The sequence below is a fragment of the Bombus impatiens genome, unplaced genomic scaffold, assembly GCF_000188095.3.
Source record: "Bombus impatiens unplaced genomic scaffold, BIMP_2.2 scf_0463, whole genome shotgun sequence".
Taxonomy (NCBI): Eukaryota; Metazoa; Arthropoda; class Insecta; order Hymenoptera; family Apidae; genus Bombus; species Bombus impatiens.
Genome location: NT_176882.1, coordinates 854718 through 876477, shown reverse-complemented (window position 1 = coordinate 876477; position 21760 = coordinate 854718). Strand labels below are relative to the sequence as shown.

The window sequence follows — 21760 nt, the reverse complement described above, 5'->3', positions numbered from 1 at the left end:
GACCACGGCTTTTCGCCCCGCAACGAAACAGGATCGAGAAAGGACTGGATGACGGCGCGACGATTTTTGTAACGATCGGTGCCTGAAACGTTTCACCAACGAGCCTTTTTTGTCAGACTGATGTTCGTCTTTAATCTATCTAACTAAAGATCGGCAGCGCGCTGTACACGCTCTCGCACGACCAATTCACGAAGTCAGTCTGCGACCAGAGACGCGACGAAGGAGGCTTGAGCGCGATGCGCGCTCGGTATCGCGTTTAAACTCGCGCGAACCAATCGTTTTTGGCGATGGAAAGTTAGCACGCTTTCTCTGCGATGCTCCATCAACCCTTTAACGGTGTAGCTCGAGAGAGATTCAGGCAAATCGTCAAATATAGCGCTGTAAATTAGACCGCAAAAAGGCGAATGTTGCGCTAACGCAACATTTTATTTAGAACTTTTTTTTTTATTAATTCACATCGTTGAATTCCTGTTTTTTAACGTGACGGTTACGAAAGGGAACTTCATGGATTTATTTAGTATTTCTTTTTATTATTCTTTCACCTAGACCTTATATTAGTTATAGAAAACTTTCGCCTTAAACCGTGGACGGTTTTTTACATTTCTGGTTTACTTGGTGGGCTTCTTCGAGACATTTGTTGTTTTAATATACCTGGATAAAACAATATGTAAATTGTCTTACATATTTCTCTCGAGTAACAGTAGCAAGTTTGGCGATAGGACAAACGAGGCTTTACAAATAAGTTTCATAAATCGCAGATCTTTCGGTTAACCAATTTTCACATAACACGACAAACTTGTAAAAGCGAAGCGTGCAGCCTCTAATCTGTAACTGGTTAATTTAGTGATATTATTAATTGGTAAATTAATATGCAAAATGGCGCAGAAATGCGAAAAACGAGGTTCGAAGGTAAATTTCCTCATTACACTGTCAAAGGGTTAATAGAATTTTTATTTCCAATCCTTTCTGCAAAGTCTATTTTCCAACAGTTCGCAGAGCCTACGATAGAGATTTTTCTGCGAAACACGAGACCAAAATATCAAAAAATCATTCGCGTGAATTTAATCGCGATCGATCGAGCGAACGCGGCCAAGAACGCGAAACGAGCGAATCGAGATCGAACTTCTCGCTAGCGAGTAACGTTCGTAGTGAAATGTCGATCTCGATGATACTTTCCAGTACGTTTTCGAGTTGCTAGCTGAAAGAAAACTCTGCGCATTTTAAAGACGGCGCACGTCGGCGCGATGCACGTACGAAACGAAACGAAACGAAACAAAAAGAAAAGAAAGCAGAAAAAAGGGAAAAAGGAATAAAACGCATTGAAAGATTTCTCACACGACACCGTGGTCCTTCTGCCCGTCGATGTGTAAATAATTGTTTCATATTGTTGTAAAGTAGAACGGTGATATGGAGAGATGGATGGTACAAGTAGGAGACGTCGGTACTCGTTTGCCGAAAGTTTAAAAGTCAAAAAGTCTCCCCCGTAATGTAAGCGCACAAAAAGAAGGTTAACGATCTATGTGTCTTCTTCGTGTTTAATCGTATCTTTGTTATTAAATCTTGAACGTCTTACGAATGTTTATCTGTGTATTTGCCTAGGCACCTGTCTTTCTTTCTCTCTTTTCCTTTAGTGCCGCCATCCAACCACGTGGATCGTCCAGGTAATTCAAATATATATATATATCTTTTTTCTCAATAAAATTCCGATATACGAATTTTGATTTTTATTGCTACATCTCGTCTACGACGCGCGTCGCTTGTCTCAAAGTGTTTTTCTTTATTATTTAACAGAATTGCGCACGGAAGTTTGAACAGCATCGACTCGTTCTACTTAATCGGATCGAAGATGCAACAGGACGTGCAGTTTATTCATCGGTGGAGGATTAAATATTCCAAACTATGCGCGAAACTGTACGTCACACGACGTGACTTCCGTTTTAAAAAATGATATGATAAGGTACGAGAAGAATATTAGAAACGCATTGTATTCCAAGGTATTCGAAATACCGAACTGTATCAACGACTGATTATATGCACCGATTACCAAAACCAATGTTTCTCTATCAACCATTAACACTTTGTCTTCTTACAAAATTTCTCTGCTCTTGACAAGTCTTAAATAGACTTACGTGTACTCTATAAACGAACCTCTACAGCTAATTAATGTACCTATCGTTTGCTAATATTGTTTTCCATCGAATATCTTTCGATTAACATCGCTGCACGCGACGTCAATTGAATCGGCGTGAAATTTCGTATCCTTTTTTAATCTAGCGCTAGGTCTTGGAAGCTGGAGGTCTGAGGACTCGTTTGATCCTTTTAAATCTAGCTAACGCCATCCCTGGATCTCCATTCAAGCCGCCGAAAGCTTCTCCGTATTCCGTCGCCAGTGGCCCCATTTCTTCGTTACTACCCGTTAGCGACGCCACGGAATCGGATCTTTTCTCTAACAAAGAACCCTGTTCTGCCACTGCCTTTTCGTCTTCCGTTATCTTGGACGCGCTCGGCTACCGACGGAACCATTCGTTTAATGACGCTCGTAGAAATTAACCTGTTAACCGGGAAGACGAGTTAACTCGCCGTTTGAATAATCTCATTATTTAACCATCCCATTTCTTTTTGCCGAATTATAAATTACATCACGTTTGTACAAGAGTACTAGCTGTACAAATTTTCCCTTCTGCAAAGACTGAGACTCGTGTCTACGGTGAATTTTTAATTTCGTAATTCCACAAAAGTTTAAAGAACAACCCGGTCAACAAGTTAACGACGATTAATTCCCTTCTTTCACCTTTGCATCAGCAAGTGCCCCTCGTAAGTTCGAGTCCAACGTGTAATCAGCCGGTAGACTTCCCTCCAGCTTGACGTTACGTTGTTCCGGGATCAACATAGAATTTTTAGATCTTCTTTTTCTCTTCTTCTTCCGATCGGTTTTCGTCAAAAACGCCTGTCGCGCGTGTTTCTTTGGTATCGTTTCCGATTGCATTATCGATCGCTTCTTCACCGTTCTCGGCCAAGATTTTTTATTCGAACTCGAGTCACTAGCGTCTCGCGTCTTTTCCTGACCGCTGTCTTGTCTCTTTTTCCTCTTTATCGACTGTTTCTCCACGTTATCACGAATCCGAGACTTGCCGGAATTTCTATCCGCGACAGATCTCTTAGGCGCGTCATCTCCGGTCAGTGCGACCTCCGGAGCCTGTTCTTCCTCGTCTTCTTCCAATTCGCGCAATTCGTCGAATCTCGCGTTATTCTCCTCGATGTCCTTAAGGCGTTGGTTCTCCTCGATCTCTCGTTTAATCTGCTCTTTGATCGAATCGATCTTTCGCTGGATCTGCTCCTCCACCCGTTTCTGATAGTCTTCGTCTATCTGTTCCGCAGTCTCAGCTTCGTTCTTCGAATTCGCTAATTTCTCAGAATCATCCGCAGCCGACGTTTCCGCCGCGTTCGCCACAACTTCCACTTTCGCCGCGACTGCGCTGCTGGCTACGTCGGCAATTTTCGACTCCTCAGCTTTCGAGGTTTCTTTAACGCCAGAAGCGTCACCGACCAACTCGTTGGCTGCCTTGTTGTTACCGGACAAATTAATTTCCCGCGTTTTCGCGTCTCCTGTAGCCTCTTCGCTTCCTTGAGCCAGGATTTTCGCAGTTTCGCTGCCTTCGATCGTTGGTTTTTGGTCGTTTGACGTCGGTGGCTGCTTCGAATTATCCGTTTCGCGATCGCAATTGATCTTCGACGCTTCATTCTCGTTCTTGTCAACTACGTTCCTTTTCGACTGATCGTTGGAATCCTTGTCAGCTTTGGTTACTCGAGCCTCGGCTACTTTGCTATCCTTGTCAGTAGCGGTGTCTCGTTTTAAGGACGTCTCTGCGGTTTTTTGATCGCTAGACAGGTCGCTAGACGTTGCAGGATTCGCTGCTTTCCCAGCAACCTCGGCGTTGTCCGTTTCTTTCGAATTTTCGTGGTCCCTCTTCACTCGAACGTCACCGTGCACCTTTCTTTTATCAGTTTCTTCGTCCGATGCATTGTCTTCTAAGGCTGCAGTGTCTTCTGCAGCTGCAAGAGCGTCGTCGTCCATCTCTTCGTAGTCCTCAGAGCCGGAAATTCCTCTTTTCACCACGTCTTTCGATTCGAAGTCATCGTACAAGTTAGATCTTTCTTCCTGATCGATAAATCTCGCAGAATCTTCGTTTACATGGTCGTTGCCCTTGTACCTGAACATTTTACACATAAGTTAACTTATATCATACGCTTTACGTATTATGCGATAACGTTGCATGTATCGTATCGGGTTAAATAATAAGTTGATTCGTCTTCGAAGAAAAGCGATTTCTATAAGTTGCTAAGTGACACCAATTTTCCGCCAAGATTCTACTTTCTAAATTATATCGTCAAAAATATAAATTTCCGTTCCACGGTCTACTGGCAATCGTTGCTCCTACACGCGAAAATACCTGGTTTCTTTGTGTTTTGAACCAACTGCGGACTCGTCTTCAGCTTCGTCCGCGTACTCGAATTTTTCCTGATCGACAGGAGCCTCGTAATCTTTGTCTGGAAGCTTCGGAAGATCTCTGGAAGAGCGATCGATTCTCGAAGCACTTTTACCAGCTTTGTTAGAAGTCGAACGTTTTTCGTCCTTCGCCGCTTCGTTCAAACTCTTCGTAGTGCTCTTTTTAACAGCGTTATCACGTTTCACCCGTGCACGCTTATCAGCGTCCTCGACCTGCGCAGCTTTGCCGCTCTCTTTAGCGTCGATGTTGCGTTTCGAATTAATTAGATCGTTTCTTTGTTCACCGGCTGACCGAAAAATTCGCTCGATCGATGGATCTAATTTGCTGTTTTGGTTCTCGATTACGTAACCATTGGCTTGCGCGTTACTGAGAACAGAAAAGAAGCAACCACAAGATGTCTAATTGGATATAAAGAAACAATTTATGGGTGACGGTAGAATTCCATTTGTACATAAACCTGTCGAGTCGTTCCATTCCATTTAATTGGAGCTCATAAGTAAATAAGTAATTATATTATATATTCTGATTATTTATATTTAATTGTTATATAATTTACTATATTATACACATATATATAAGGAAATCGATAGCTGTATAATAAAATATCGATGGCTGAAGCTATAAAAACTTGTGTCAATTTGTCAGAAACTATTTGTTATTATTATTATTTTATTAGTTATTAGCTTTTGCTCGCTTAATTTACGCGATGAAACCACTCGTAATATGATTCTCCGTTTATTTCGAGCAGCGTATCCTAAATTCGTGTTCAGAGAAGTGAACTCGATCGGCAAAAGTTCCTTTAAGTTCTAACGGTAAGTAAAAATTTCGTTGAAACAGATGCTACGGTTCGTACGAACGAAATTCTACTGTATGAAATTGGAGAAACAGCAACGGATAATAAATTACAGATAGACGAAGAAGAAACGCGTAAGGCATACTTCGGTACCTGGATGCGTCTTTGAAAAACTCTGGATAGCAGTAAGAAACGAACGATTGAAGTATTATCGACAGGACGAGGATGCAGGCACAGTTTAGCTGGAATCGTTCGTACATGGTGTTGCAAAAGGAGCATCGTAATGTAGATTTCTACGAATAACCGGACGTGCGAGCTACTTTCATATTTTGATTTTTACTGATTTTTGAGAAAACGTATCGGACGACGTTGCTGCTGCGTGAATATGGAGCAGCATTCGATCGAGTTCGATCGAGAGGCTGCTTTTGTTACGATCGATGCCACGTAGTCATGGCAATGAATCACGTAATGATCGGTGAATCCTCGTTTTAACACTTTGACTGTCACGCCGGAATCACATGTTTTGGTTCAGAACGCCACGGGAGTATTCTTATTATTCAAAGCATATAATGACAAAATAATAATAAATTGATGATGTAAGACAACATTCTTCTCCGATGGACCGTTTATTTTATTGGTGGTCACGGATGACGCCTTGGTAACAGTTGACAGCCACATATTATAACAAGACATCGTTTATTTCAACAAACCATTCGCATTCGTTATTTCGTCGTAAGCAAAACGTCCTTCTGGACTGTTGAAACGTGTAAAAGATATTAGTAAACAGTATTTGCTCATTCTATATATAATAGCAAGGTATGTTCGCACTTCTAATTTCAATTATATGATCATAAAGCTGCATTTACGATTATTTTCTGAGGTGTGTTTACAATAATATTCGTAGATTACCCATCAAAGATATGGATGCAAACATAGTGCACTATTAGATGCAAGATTTGTTCTCATTTTTTTTTTTTTTTTTTTTTGATGTTCTAACAAAAATGTTTAATCGTTCAATGGGGCACTTTTCATTTCAAAGTATCTTCTATTTATCGGTTATATTCAAAATGCCCTAACTGTCAATTTTCATTCAATTTTTACAACTGTAAGAAGTTCAAGCGTTGGCTGGTCAACGTAGCAGTCAAAGTGTTAGACGGTATCTTTACGTTCGATTGGAAAGTGTTAGCGAATTTCGAAATTTGATTTAGGCGTTGATCGGAAATCTTATTATTTACTTATCATTATCGTAGAATTGTTACAACTGTTTTCGTTTCAGCGAAAACCTGAAACTTAACTTTCTAATTGTTCGAAGCGAAACGACTGTTCGTCTGTTATCGATGAAAATTCGCCTCGATGTAACTTCTGCGCGTATACAGTTTGCGAAGGTTGGATTTGTGAGAAAGTAAATTACGATACAGAAAATAATTTCTTTATTACGAATTAGACACGATGACACGTTATACCTACTTACACATAAACCATATTCGAACGATGTTTCTCACTTCTCTTCCACTTGTCCGCATTGTTACAATCCGTAGAAACTCATTCGACGAAGTCGTGATAATAACTTCGGATACAAACATTTTATAACAAACGGTTGCTTTCTAGTTTCGTTGACAACGCTGATAAATTCGATCGCACGTATTTACAACATCTTAATGCGATCGGTGTCATCGTGATCCTGTTTGCTTCTGTAAGTGTTACGATAGAATTCTTTCACTCGATGATACGTAAATCTTAGTATACATACTCGAGTTGTTCATCGTTCGCTGTAGAATTAGTAAGAAAAGGCTAAACGCATAAAATATAAGTTGAACGTGTAATCATCTACTTAAATCAGGTTAACAGAACGAGTTAGTTATACGTGTAGGAAAACGAAGAGCACACGGGGAAAACGTGACAAGTTTATTTTTACCGAGCTCTTAGTTTCTCGATGTCAGCTGGCGGCTAAGAAGCGACACAATTTCTCAGGTTTAAAGATATACACCGCTTATCGTATTCTTTCCTCGTGGTCTTCGAATAAAATAAAAGAAACTGTAGCCAAGTCCATGGAGCTCTCGTTGTTCACATTCCTCGCGAACAGCTCTTGGTCTGGTGAAATGAAAATCTTGTTTCGTGACTCGAATGCAGTTACGTGTAACCATACACCTACGCGTATAATCTATCACCTATCAGACGATCATCTATTACGATTTAAACGTTATCAAAAGGACTAAATGCAACGATTATATAAAATACAATTGAAAGAAAAGCCAGAGAATAACCGAAGTGGTACTCGAGGAGGGGAAATGCAAGGTCAAGAAGTAATTGCGAAACATTTTTATTCGATCGACAACACATAACACCTGGTGTAAACGGATCAAAGTAAAAAGGCGAAAGAATAAAAAAAGATAGGAAACAAAAAATGAATAATATAATAATTCGTTCCATAACGGGAACAAGCATCGTAGCGTCGAACGAACCGATGAAACCGGAAAACGCTCGACTTCTTCGCGAAGCCCTGCCGGAAATGTTAACGTCGCAACGTACATGACTCGTCTATTCGAACGATACTGAGGGTTAATGTAAATCACGGGGTTGTTAAAGAAAACATAGAGGACGGGGGATGATACGGTTATCGGTAGACTGTGGATGTTTATACCGTAATTGATATTTTCATACTTTCTACGAGTACAAGTAGAATGATGCAACGTAAGATTTCTTTTTCATTCGTTAAATACGAGGACTACGGGGGAAAAGTACGACAAGTCCGTTCTTTTTTTTTTATTTTCCGATTTTTATCGAACGATTTCATATATTTTTTAAAACGAAAAATCTCGTTTTGATATGAAACAGCTAAAGAAAGGCATAAGTTGATACGTAGATTCGCAGATACGCGTAAGCTTGTCGACGATAGTCGATGGATATATCGTAAGGAAGGAATATCAGCTAATTTAATCGAATTTCAGGAAAATGACAGTAGCCCGAAAATCATGCGCGAAAAACAGTTTTAATATAAATTTGCTTTATTATAAAAAAAAAAACCGTCGTATTTCTCACCTGTGACGGATATATCAGATGTTCCCGCGCGTTATATGCATTTTCCTACTGTTAAATTTTCCACAAATGCATAAGCATCCGCAGTCTATTTGTCAGCAAGGCGAAAGAAACGGTTAAATATAAAAACGAAGCTGGTCGAGAAAGAACGCTACGTGCGACTTGAAACGTCGCATCTATTCTAAATATCGGTCGAACCTAATGTTTCAATCAGATTCGTCCGTATCACGGATTTAAGCTCTAGTTATTGCTTTGTAATACACGTGGCTTAAGGTGAAAATAAATCTTAACTCGATTTTTCATCTGCATGTCATCTCGCATCCGCATCTCTCAGTTCAAGTATCATTAGTCATTTTTTTTTTTTTTTTTTTGATCGATAACCATTTTTATATCGACAAAGTACTTTTTTCAACATCGCGCTCACCTTATCCTTTTCGAAGGATAAAACTATCATTATATTGACATGGTACGGATATATGCATATGTGTGTATGTATATATTTTATGTATGTATACGTTTACGCGCATAAAAGTGTACTTTTAGAAGTAATTCACACAGTTCCATATGTCGGTATCGATCCTCTGTTGCAACGATCACGCCGATTACAGAGCGACGAACGGGATATCTAGAGATTCTTGACGAAATAAATATCGAACGACACGAGTTCATCACAGCCCGCAAATTTAGCTTAGACCTAATCCCAATCGAGATGTATAACGAACCTCCGATGTTTGGAGTGTACGCTACCGATCACAAATTTGGAATTACGTACTTTTTTAATTGCATTTACATCGAAATTTTCGCTAATTTTCGTGTTACTTTGAAATCCACGCTTTACGTATTAATAGCAATTTCCGTCATTTGAATAAATATTTAGCGAAACAAGTTTTTAAAATAATAGAAAATTCCCAGCCGAGATTTCTTTTTAAATCTCGGACTCTACCGGTTTCGATATCGATTCGAAATTAATACTGTAAATATCGACAATGATTCCTTTCGCTTAGATAAATCTTCAACGAGAGAGCTTTCCCGGTTAACGCAAAATTCTTAAATCATTCAATTACAATGATTCCAAATTTCCGACCAGTACTGTACGCTTCATCCAGAAGAAAATATTAAATGTACTGAAAAACCTCGCGAAAAGAAACAAATAATATCTCGAGACCCTTCGACTGTTACAGTTGCATTTATCGTATAATCTCTATGGCAGAAAAGGAAACTTATTTTAATTAGAGATGACGGGCATATAGAACTTGTGCTTCTGCGTGTCTCTGGTGTGCTTGAAAGGCGTCTGTTTAGCCTCGATAAGCGCCGCAGGACAGGGTCCTTTGTGTCTGGGCGTGTACTCCTTCTTGTACATGCTCGAAGTGACCATGCTTCCATCTCCTAAATTGATGTGCGAGACGTTTGCCTGTCTCTGTACTCTTTCTACCTTTTGACTGGTGAAATTTCCATAATTCTTCGCCTCACTGTGAGAATAGAACTTGCCACCTACTGTTAAATTGTCCTGTCGAACGATTCTCTGTGGACGTTCGTAGGTCGACGACGCCCAAGGATTTCCTTCTTTAGTGCTGCGATGTAAAGAGGTCAAACTACGTCGATCGCTGCTCTGACTCGAATTGCTGATGTACTGGCCGCTCTCTGCCAAATTCGAGATACTCTTCTTTTGATCAGCGGCTGTAGAAGAGATCGTGTGAAGAGCCTCCGTGGACGAAGTGGCTCTGCGTCTGTGAAGAACCGAATTAGTAACGTCCGCGGACGATGAAGAGATTACGTTCTTCCTGTGGTGACTGGTCTTCGTCACAGCACCGTCCATTTGCAATTTCTCCATAGATTGGCCGCTGATGGCTTGCCTGAACTCGGCACTGCTCGTCTGGTTGGAATTATAGCGAGCTTGGCTGGAAACTGTGTGCTGTTCGTGTTGCTGCTTCTGTCTGGTCGCAGTCTGTCGAGACTCGATGTGCTGAGTGTTAACGTAGTCCCTTTTGCTTGTCTCTTGCTGATGTTTTTCGATTTGCTGCCTCTGTTGTTCGCTGTATCTTCCATCGACCATGACACCCTGGTGGTTTTGCACATCCGCGAGAGACCTGTCGTCGATAACTCGTCGCGTTTGAGTCACATTCTGCGATCTTAAATGTCTTTCGCTTGACTGTGCTCTTTGATGGTGTTCGCTTATGTAGTGCTGATTGCCTGAAACAGGTGACAGAGACTTTCTAGAGTCTGGCTGAGGACCATCGGGTTGTATGGCACGATGCTCCGTTATCACACGTTGAGATTGGTGCTGAACGTTCTGAGTCGATGAGATTCTCTCTCCACTCGTTCTCTTCGTAGTCGTAATCGTCGTTCCATTTTCCAGGGTCTTCGATTCAGATGAAACGTTTCTCCTGGTATCTGTTTCCATGCTGTTTATCTTTGCGGCAACTTCCTTGGCAGTGCGTTTGGTGAAAGTGTTGTAGTTTCTCTGAGTAGTCGTAGACATCGTAGAAGTGTCGTCTCCTAAGGTAATCGAAGACTCCATGTGATGTCTGCGAGTTACAGCTCTACCAGGCGGAGAAACTTCTTTCTTAGCTGGCGTAAACGTGTCTCTGGAGGTTGTCTTCGTTTCCATGGCACCTGTGCTCACCTTCAAATTATCCTCGTGACGTTTTATCTCAGCGCGTTCTCCACGAACCACCGTGTACGTGGATCTCTGGGAAGTGGAGTCTTGGAACTCGCCGATCATCTTCAAGTTATCCTCTCGACGAATTACCTCCGCTCTTTCTCCTCTCTTCGGTGTGAAATCGTCGCGAGGTCTTCCGACGAAGTCTCCTTCTGGTTTCAAATTGTCCACTTGACGAATTGGAGATCGACGTTCTATCGGACCAACCTTCTCCGGTGTCCTACGCTCGAAATCACCTTCTGGTCTCAGGTTATCGGGATGTTTAATAGGCGAACGTCTTTCACCTGGTCCCAGAGGAGACTTTCCAGGCCTTTCGAAGTCTCCTTCCGGTCGAAGATTGTCAGGATGCTTTTTAACCGGCGTACGTTCGCTGACTACGTACGTGTAATCATCTTTCCTGCGTACATCGATAAATTCACCTTCCATCTTGAGGTTATCCTCGTGCTTCCTAACATTCACTCTTTCCACCTTCGTGATCTTCTTGTAATCGTCCCTGGATCTACGAACGTCTATCTCTCCTTCCATTCTCAGATGATCCTCGTGTCGACGAACTTCCACTCGTTCTCCGTTCACGTGTCTATAGTCATCTTTAGAAGATGGACTGACATCCATCTCGCCTTCTGGCCTCAGATTATCTTGCGGCTTTCTAACAGGCGCTCGTTCGCCTCTCTTAGGTGTGAAATCGTCTTTAGGCACCATATAGAAGTCTCCTTCGGGATGAAGGTTGTCCTCGTGACGAATCGGTGTGCGTCTCTCAGCTGGACCAACCTTCTGAGGCGTTCGTTTAGCGAAATCACCTTCAGGATGTAAATTGTCCTTTGGTCTCTTCACGTCAGCTCGATCCCCTTTAGTTGGCGTGTCTTGTCTTGGCCTTCCAATAAAATCTCCTTCTGGGTGCAAATTATCAGGATGTTTAATCGGTGTTCTTCTCTCTGCAGGACCAACAGGCGCCTTCTCGGGTCTGTCGAATTCTCCTTCGGGTCTAAGATTATCTTTAGGTTTCTTAATCGGAGCCCTTTCTCCTTTGGTTGGCGTAGGAGCTTTAGGACGCTGAGCGAATTGGCCTTCAGGTTTTAAATTATCAGGATGCTTGATAGGCGTTCTTCTCTCAGCTGGACCAATCGGACACGTATCGGGTCTATCGAATTCTCCTTCGGGTCTCAAATTATCTTCGTGTCTAATAATCTCGCTACGTTCACCGCGCGTCACTCTGTAGTCATCTCGCCTTCGAATATCCACGAATTCGCCCTCCATCTTCAGGTTATCCTCTCGACGAACTACATCGACTCTTTCCACCTTGGTGATCGTCCTGTAATCGTCTCTTGACCGACGTACATCCATATCACCCTCCATTTTCAAATTATCTCTGTGAACGACTATCTCTGTTCTCTCGCCCTTTGTAGGCTTATAATCATCCTTAGGCTTGCCTATGAATTCACCCTCCGGTTTCAAGTTATCCTTTGGCTTCTTCTGAACCGGCCTATCAACCCGTTTTGGAGTAAAGTCGTCTTTAGGTCTTCCTACGAATTCTCCTTCAGGATGAAGATTGTCTTCGTGACGTATAGGCGTTCTCTTCTCGGCTGGACCAACAGGCGACTTCTGCGGTCTCTGGAATTCCCCTTCCGGTCTTAGATTATCCTTCGGTCTGGTAATATCCGCACGTTCGCCCTTCAATGGCGTTTCTTCCTTAGGACGACCAACGAATTCTCCCTGTGTTTTTAAATTATCCGGATGTTTAATCGGACTGCGCCTCTCAGCAGGACCCATCGGCTTCTTCTCTGGCCTGTCAAAGGTACCTTCCGGTTTCAGATTGTCCTTTGGCTTCTTCACGTCTGCTCTTTCACCTTTCTTCGGTGCCTGCTCCTTCGGACGTCCGATAAATTCACCTTCAGGTTTCAAATTGTCATCGTGTTTTATAGGTGAACGTCTTTCCGCTGGACCAACAGGTTTCTTTTCAGGTCTTTCGAATTCTCCCTCGGGTTTCAGATTGTCCTCTGGTTTTTTGATCTCTGGTCTGTCTGCTTTTTTAGGTGAGTAATCGTCTTTCGGTCGACCCTCGAACGGACCTTCCGGTTTCAGATTATCCGGATGTTTCACGATATCTACACGCTCTCCTTTCACTACCTTGAAATCGTCTCTCGTTCTGATATCAGTGAACTCGCCCTCCATATGCAAATTGTCCTGATATTTAGTGACCTCGGCTCTTTCGCGAATTAAGAAGTCCGTATATTCATCTCTGGACCTGTAAGTCTCTATATTTCCTTCCATTCGCAAGTTGTCCGTACGTTTGACGATATCTACTCGTTCACCACGAACGGGAACAAAATCGTCTTTTGGACGACCTTCGAATGGTCCCTCGGGTTTAAGATTATCCTCGGGTCTTTTAACATCGGCGCGTTCTCCTCTAGTCGGTTTGTAATCGTCCTTTGGTCTACCAACGAATTCTCCTTCAGGTTTCAAATTATCGGGATGTTTAATCGGAGATCTTCTCTCAGCAGGTTTCACTGGAGATTTTTCTGGTTTCTCAAATTCACCTTCCGGACGTAGATTATCTTGTGGTCTCTTAATATCTGCGCGTTCTCCGCGTTTAGGAGCTTCTTCTTTTGGCTTTCCGATGAAGTCGCCTTCAGGTTTCAAGTTATCAGGATGTTTAATAGGAGTACGTTTCTCAGCTGGCCCCAAGGGTTGCTTCTCAGGTCTTTCGAAATCACCTTCTGGTTTCAGGTTATCTTCTGGTCTCTTAACATCGGCTCTCTCTCCCTTAGTCGGTGACTCTTCCTTTGGTCGTCCAATAAATTCTCCTTCAGGTTTCAAGTTGTCTTGAGGTCTCTTCGCAACTGGTCTCTCGGCAGGTCTGAATTTCTCAGGTTGCGGTCTTTCAAAATCACCTTCAGGGCGCAAATTATCCTCGTGTTTGATCGGTGTTCTTCTCTCAGCTGGACCTACAGGCTTCCTCTCCGGAACTTCGAATTCTCCTTCGGGATATAAATTGTCCTTTGGTCTCTTTACGTCCGCTCTTTCGCCTTTTCGCGGTGCTTCCTCTTTGGGCCGACCAACGAAGTCTCCTTCTGGTTTTAGATTGTCTGTTGGTTTCTTGACAATTGGCCTTTCAGCGGGTCTAAACTCTTCTGGTTTAGGTCTTTCAAATTCCCCTTCTGGTTTCAAATTATCAGCATGTTTGATCGGAGTTCTCTTTTCAGCAGGACCAACAGGTTGCTTCTCTGGCCTCTCAAATTCCCCTTCAGGTCGCAAATTGTCTTTAGGTTTCTTAATCGGAGCTCTCTCACCTTGTTTAGGCGCTTCCTCTTTTGGTCTGCCAATAAATTCTCCTTCTGGTTTGAGATTATCTTCTGGTCTCTTTACTTCCGGTCTCTCTGCTCTCTTAGGAGAATAATCGTCCTTTGGACGACCCTCGAATGGACCCTCCGGTCTTAAATTGTCAGGATGCTTCACGATATCAACTCTCTCGCCCCTTACAACCTTAAAATCGTCTCTGGTCCTAACATCGGTAAATTCGCCTTCCATACGCAAATTGTCTTGATACTTGGTAACTTCGGCTCTCTCACGAATTAAGAAGTCCGTATATTCGTCTCTTGATCTGTAAGTTTCGATGTTACCTTCCATTCGAAGGTTGTCCGTGCGTCTGATGATATCCATTCGTTCGCCATGAACCGGTTGATAGTCGTCCTTAGGCCTGCCCTCGAATGGACCTTCTGGTTTCAAATTGTCTTCAGGTCTTTTAACAACAGCTCTGTCGCCTTTAGTAGGAGTGAAATCATCTTTAGGCTTACCAACGAATTCTCCTTCGGGTTTGAGGTTATCCGGATGTTTAATCGGTGTACGTTTCTCTGCTGGACCAACCGTAGGCTTTTCTGGCCTCTCGAATTCGCCTTCAGGATACAAATTGTCCTGAGGTCTTCGAACCTCGGGACGTTCGGCTGTTTTTGGAGAGAAATCATCTTTTGGACGACCTTCGAAGGGTCCTTCAGGTTTCAAATTATCTTGAGGACGTTTTACGTCGGCACGTTCTCCTCTAGTTGGTTTGTAATCGTCTTTAGGTCTTCCTTCGAAAGGACCTTCTGATCTCAAATTGTCCTGAGGCCTCCTCACTTCCGGACGTTCAGCTGTTTTCGGTGAGAAATCATCTTTAGGTCTTCCTTCGAAAGGTCCCTCAGGGCGAAGGTTATCATCGTGCTTAATGGGCGTTCTACGTTCAGCTGGGACGAATGGAACACGTTCTCTACCTGGAAAATCGCCTTCAGGAAACAGCTCATCCGGATGTCGGACAATCGGCGCTCTTTCGCCGGGACCATAAGGAACAGGCGATGGTCTCTCGAATTCTCCTTCTGGATACAAGTTATCTGGATGTTTAATAGGTGTACGTCTCTCACCAGGGGTATATTCGTGTCTTGGTCGATCTTCAAACTGTCCTTCAGGTCGAAGATTGTCCTGTGGTCTTTTGACTTCTGGACGTTCAGCTGTTTTCGGTGTGAAATCGTCCTTAGGACGTCCTTCGAATGGACCTTCCGGTCTCAAATTATCTTGTGGTCTCTTTACCTCTGGACGTTCAGCTATTTTCGGTGAGAAATCATCTTTAGGTCTTCCTTCGAACGGACCCTCTGGTCTCAAATTATCTTCTGGACGTTTCACGTCCGCACGTTCACCTCTGGTTGGTACATAATCATCCTTGGGTCGTCCTTCGAATGGTCCTTCAGGTCTTAAATTATCCTGAGGTCTTCTCACTTCTGGCCTTTCCGCCGATTTCGGCAAGAAATCATCTTTAGGTCGACCTTCGAACGGCCCTTCCGGTCTCAGATTATCCTCAGGTCTTCTAACCTCTGGTCTTTCACCTCGTTTGGGTGAAAAATCATCTTTTGGACGTCCTTCGAATGGTCCTTCGGGTCTCAAATTGTCCTGCGGCCTCTTCACTTCCGGACGTTCAGCTGTTTTTGGTGTGAAGTCATCCTTTGGACGTCCTTCGAACGGTCCTTCGGGTCTCAGATTATCTTCAGGCCTCTTAACATCGGCTCTTTCGCCTCTGGTTGGTTTATAATCATCTTTAGGTCTACCTTCGAACGGACCTTCGGGTCTCAAATTATCCTGTGGCCGCCTTACTTCCGGACGTTCAGCAGTTTTTGGTGTAAAGTCATCCTTTGGACGTCCTTCGAACGGTCCTTCTGGTCTCAGATTATCTTCAGGCCTCTTAACATCAGCTCTTTCGCCTCTGGTTGGCTTGTAATCATCCTTGGGTCTGCCTTCGAAAGGTCCTTCTGGTCTCAAATTATCCTCAGGTCTTCTAACTTCTGGTCTTTCACCTCGTTTGGGTGAAAAATCATCCTTTGGACGTCCTTCGAATGGTCCTTCGGGTCTCAAATTGTCCTGTGGTCTCTTCACTTCCGGACGTTCAGCTGTTTTTGGTGTGAAGTCATCCTTTGGACGTCCTTCGAACGGTCCTTCGGGTCTCAGATTATCTTCAGGCCTCTTAACATCGGCTCTTTCGCCTCTGGTTGGTTTATAATCATCTTTAGGTCTACCTTCGAACGGACCTTCGGGTCTCAAATTATCCTGTGGCCGCCTTACTTCCGGACGTTCAGCAGTTTTTGGTGTAAAGTCATCCTTTGGACGTCCTTCGAACGGTCCTTCTGGTCTCAGATTATCTTCAGGCCTCTTAACATCAGCTCTTTCGCCTCTCGTTGGTTTGTAATCATCCTTGGGTCTGCCTTCGAAAGGTCCTTCTGGTCTCAAATTGTCCTCAGGTCTTCTAACTTCTGGTCTTTCACCTCGTTTGGGTGAGAAATCATCCTTTGGACGTCCTTCGAATGGTCCTTCGGGTCTCAAATTGTCCTGTGGTCTCTTTACTTCCGGACGTTCAGCTATTTTTGGTGAGAAATCATCCTTTGGACGCCCCTCGAACGGTCCTTCGGGTCTCAGATTATCTTCAGGCCTCTTAACATCAACTCTTTCGCCTCTGGTTGGTTTGTAATCGTCTTTAGGTCGACCTTCGAACGGTCCTTCCGGTCTCAAATTATCCTCAGGTCTTCTAACCTCTGGTCTTTCACCTCGCTTCGGTGAAAAATCATCCTTTGGACGTCCTTCGAACGGACCTTCGGGTCTCAGATTATCTTGTGGCCTCTTCACTTCCGGACGTTCAGCTGTTTTCGGTGTGAAATCATCCTTCGGGCGCCCTTCGAATGGTCCTTCAGGTCGCAAGTTATCCTGAGGCCTCCTTACTTCTGGTCTTTCCGCTGTTTTAGGCATGAAATCATCCTTAGGGCGTCCTTCGAATGGTCCTTCGGGTCTTAAATTATCTTCAGGTCTCTTGATATCTGCTCTATCTCCTCTAGTAGGTTTATAGTCGTCTTTAGGTCGTCCTTCGAATGGCCCTTCTGGTCTCAAGTTGTCCTCGGGTCTCTTAACTTCCGGGCGTTCAGCTGTTTTCGGTGAATAATCGTCTTTTGGACGTCCTTCGAACGGTCCTTCGGGCTTCAAGTTATCCTGTGGTCTCTTCACGTCTGCTCTTTCGCCTCCGGTTGGTTTATAATCGTCTTTCGGTCTTCCTTCGAACGGTCCTTCAGGTCGCAAATTGTCCTTGGGTTTCTGCGGTTCCGGTCTCTTCATTATCTGTGGCACAACGTAGTCGTCCTTAGTATGAGGCACTCCTTCAAACGGTCCTTCTGGTCTCAAATTATCGTCTCGTCTAATCACGGCAGTGCTTCTATAGTCGGTTTGATCGAAACTTTGATACTGTTCCTGAGTCGTTGTGGTGCTTTCCACGATATCGGTCTTGCCATAGAAGCGGTCATCCTCGTCGGTGTAGTCGAGTCGTCGTCGAGGTGTCCTCTCAACTATGTCGTACGTGTGGAAATCCTCTTTATGATGAGAGGTACCCTAAAGCACATTTCGTACTAGATCAGCGATTAGTGTAGAGATAAGAGTAACTGGGACAATGGACTCGCTTTCTGAATATCGTTTTAATACGGAGTAAAGGGAAAGTTAGAACGAGACGAGATAAATCATATTTTTAATAAATATTTGCCAGCTTTCCAATATTTTTTAATTACAAAATTACAATTTCATTTCTTGTCAAAGCTGTCAGAGAGTATGACGCGTTTAAATTTTCCATCGAAAGTTAATATACAAATAAAAGATTGTCATCCGTAATTTCCAATTTCCAAAATTACTTACTGTGAATTCACCCTCTCCCACTGTGAGGTTATCCGTACGTTTGATGATCTCGGCACGTTGAACCGTTCGATGATCGACGTATTCGGATCTTGTAGTGGTCGAGTCGATGAATTCACCCTCGACCTTTGTATAGGTGTTGCGACGTACTGGTCTGGGACGTTCACCGGGTGTACCGGTGAACACCAGCTCCGTGGTGGTTGTACCTGCACATACAAGTTAAATGTTACGACAATACGAATTAATTATAGTAAAAAGATCTAACTACAATAAGAACGACAAATGATCAAATGATCAAATGAACATATTTATGATATCTTTAATATTACGTTTCTCGAAATTTCAGATTTGTCTTGAAAAGGTGATCTTCAATGTTCATACAATGTCGGGAGAAATTGCAAGTTTCTATTAAAAAGGAACGGTTTAAACTGATGAAATCGATGTTCTAAATCTCAGTTCGCGCCATATCTTTCTCTATAAAATCGGGAAAAATGTACAGCCATTATTCATAATTGATAAACCAAAAATTTTCGTTATAGTCGTCAAAAAATTCGACCTCGCACGAGTTAAAAAATGTGTTAGAAACGAAGCTCACTGTCGAAGTCTCCTTCCGGTCTGAGATTATCCTGAGGTCGCCTGACAGGCGTTCGATCTCCATATTTCGGGGCTTCTTCCTTCGGTCTTCCAATGAATTCGCCTTCTGGCTTCAAGTTATCCTGCGGCTTTTTCACCGGAGCTTTCTCTCCTTTCGTTGGAGCTTCCTCCTTGGGTCTACCGATGAACTCACCCTCCGGTTTCAGGTTATCCTGCGGTTTCCTTACCGGTGCTCTCTCGCCCCTTGTCACCACATAGTCTGTTCGCCTCTCTCCGATGAATTCTCCTTCCATCCGAAGATGGTCTTCGTGGTGGTACACGGTCTGCCTGTCGACGTGTTTCTCATCGAATTCCTCGCGATAGGAAGTCACCGCGTGGACGGGGCCATCTCGAGGAATCTCAAGGTGATCTTGTGGCAGATTGTGCGGACAGCGATGTCGTCTGAAAAATTCCAACATCGACCATGATATAGAAAAGTTAAAAGAATTCGTTGCACGTCGTAGCTCGATGGAATATGGTGAAAATATCATGATACGATCGTTGGCACATTGATAAACCAGTAACTCGACATTTTTTAATTTTGCCTCAACCAAATCAGGTGGCTGTGCTTTGACTTTGCAACCAATAACATATATAGCTACTATAATAAAATATGAATTTGAAATGGACGTGTGTCGAATTATGTATTTCAATACAGCTAAATAGACCAAGTCTGTTCGATATAATTCTCCCATATGGCGCAAAGATATTATCTAACGATAAATTATAATCGGTGAATTTTTAGAAATTCCGTTTGAAAAACCAGAGTATCTTTCCATTGAATTATCTTAACTGATCGTTACATCTGTTGACTTACGGATTTATTGCTGCTACGTGACTTAGGTCTGCTGCGCAGGATTTGCAAACATCTACGTGGAAAATTTTTAATGAAAATATTTATAGAATGTCCCGTAATTTTAACGAACAAAGAGAGAAATAATTAATTGTCCCGTGAAACTGAAATCCTTGCCAAGTGTAACGACTAATCTCTCGTCAGTAGGGAATCCTAATTGGACATCGAGCCTGATTTCAACGTGGCTCGCGAATATTCATGCACCTCGGCCGTGCTAGATTACCAGCATTGGCCCATTGATAAACTGGCTGGTATTGCAGTCGTGAACGTCACCGTAGTCACGCACGTGATCATTGTCGTACTAGCACGAGTTGCATGTTTCTTGTTCACGACCGCTTCGTTAGATTCCGTGTACATAGTTCATCGGGCTAAGTAATTGAAATACGCTTCGAATCGAATCCACGTTCCTATCCATCAGATTACTCGTTCATCACCGTTGGTCGGCAAAAAAATGTATAAATCCCCGTGCCATTATCGAACTATGCTTTGTCTCTTGTTCGTACGATCGTTCCATGCGATCAATCGAACATTATGGAAATGTCAACCTTGATAGAACCTTTTGTATCCTGTCCCGTTTCAGACACGCGTGTTTACCAGTCCAAGTCTCACGCCACACACAAGTCCACATCCGATTAATTACATTCATGTTGCGTTAATAGCGGATTGCTGTAAGACGCGGCTGGTTTGGTTCAACGTCCTCAGACGAGTTTCTCAATGCGTTAAGTGCCGTGGAGGTCATTCGTATTAGATTAGTCTATGACGCCGTTTAAATCGTTACATCGCTGACACTTTTATACCGTTCGTAAAATTTCTACTACTCTGTACGTTATAAACGTTAACGTACAATAATAATATCGAAATGACGATTGTAAAATAGGAAATGCGATGTAACGCGTTTAAACAATTTTATTCTGTTTATTGGGATACACGTGGCATTTTGATTCTTTTAGAATCGAATTTTTTGAATAGTCCTGTGTTCGGAGAATTAGTAATTTTAGGAATAATACGAATATGTCGTGTACGTTTCGATTTTCTGTAACCAATGTATTTTTTGTCTACTCGGTGTAAATACTTTTCGAAATTGTAGTTTGCAATTGCAATAATAGATCGAAACGAGACATCGTGCATCGAAATGAACATACGGAATACGATATTGAATGTGTAAATGTAATTAATCGATACATTTAAGGGGAACAAATGAAAATTATGTTTCCTATTAGCGAAATTTCGCATGATTTTCGACCAATTTCATCAGTTCATGTAACTAACCGAACATGATTCGATAATATTTATTGTTTCAGAACACCGTATTTGGTAATTAACGAGCGAAGGAAATATCGACATCGTTCGACGTTCGCGCAACGATACAGCAATCTCCATGTCAATTAAGGCGGGCGTAGCTTGTCAAAATGCCAACGCACGTTCCTCTTTCCAACCCCCTGGCGTGCGTTTAATATCGATGACAGACTGACGCGGTGCGTAACACAATCAACGATTAAAAATGTATAACATTGAACATCATAAATGCACCTTGATGCGCGATCGTTCCGAAAATGCTAACGTTTAATCGTACGAAGTGCTTCTACTCCAGATTCTTTCTATTTTCATAGAACACCGTACGATCTTCAACTTTTACACGGGCAAGAAAAAGCTTAGAGGTAAGTTCGAAGCTTCGATATTGATAATCTTAGCATAAACTTCAACGTGGAAAATACTAATTATACAAAATGATACGCATCACGTAAAAATAACATAAAATGAGAATTCGGAGCGGCTTTTCCACGCTTTGGCTACAAAATACAGAAACTTTTAAAAGAAACGCAGAAAAGCGCGCACAAGATTGGACACGCTAAGGTTAATTAGAACCGAAAACATTTTATTAACGTGTTAAAGTAAGTACACGCCGGTGCAAAGGCTTTATCTATTCAGTTTCGCGGCAGGCCATTTGGAAATTGGAAACCTGTCAAAGAGAGATTTCGCAAGCATCCTGCTCGCGATTCACCGCACGTATCCGATGCGTTCGAATGCATCGGCTTTGCAAAAGATAAAAAAAGCGGAGGAAAAACAGAAAAAAGATGGAAGGAACACACAGGAGG

At 42.7% G+C, this 21760-nt stretch overlaps 2 protein-coding genes across 4 annotated transcripts in view; both read right to left on the bottom strand.

Moving 5' to 3' along the window:
• Positions 1 to 1197: 1197 nt before the first annotated feature.
• LOC105680935 (eukaryotic translation initiation factor 5B-like) lies at positions 1198 to 5937 on the bottom strand. The gene is made up of 4 exons (XM_024368617.2): positions 5447 to 5937; positions 4452 to 4874; positions 2792 to 4211; positions 1198 to 2507 (listed from the first exon to the last, which is right to left on the bottom strand). The coding sequence occupies exons 1-4, from the start codon at positions 5578 to 5580 to the stop codon at positions 2277 to 2279; spliced, it is 2208 nt and encodes a 735-aa protein (XP_024224385.1). The 5' UTR covers positions 5581 to 5937; the 3' UTR covers positions 1198 to 2276.
• Positions 5938 to 6711: 774 nt separating this feature from the next.
• The window catches only part of LOC100747732 (titin), a 47675-nt gene continuing 32626 nt past the window's right edge, over positions 6712 to 21760 (bottom strand). For 2 of the 3 annotated variants that reach the window (XM_012387232.3, XM_012387230.3), the window contains exons 4-6: positions 18774 to 19213; positions 18182 to 18384; positions 6712 to 17884 (exon numbers count right to left, since the gene is read on the bottom strand). In XM_012387232.3, coding sequence (XP_012242655.1) covers positions 9563 to 17884; positions 18182 to 18384; positions 18774 to 19213 — 8965 coding nt within the window. In that variant the 3' untranslated portion in view covers positions 6712 to 9562. The remainder of the gene's footprint in view (positions 17885 to 18181; positions 18385 to 18773; positions 19214 to 21760) is intronic. The other variant, XM_012387231.3, reaches the window with a different exon arrangement.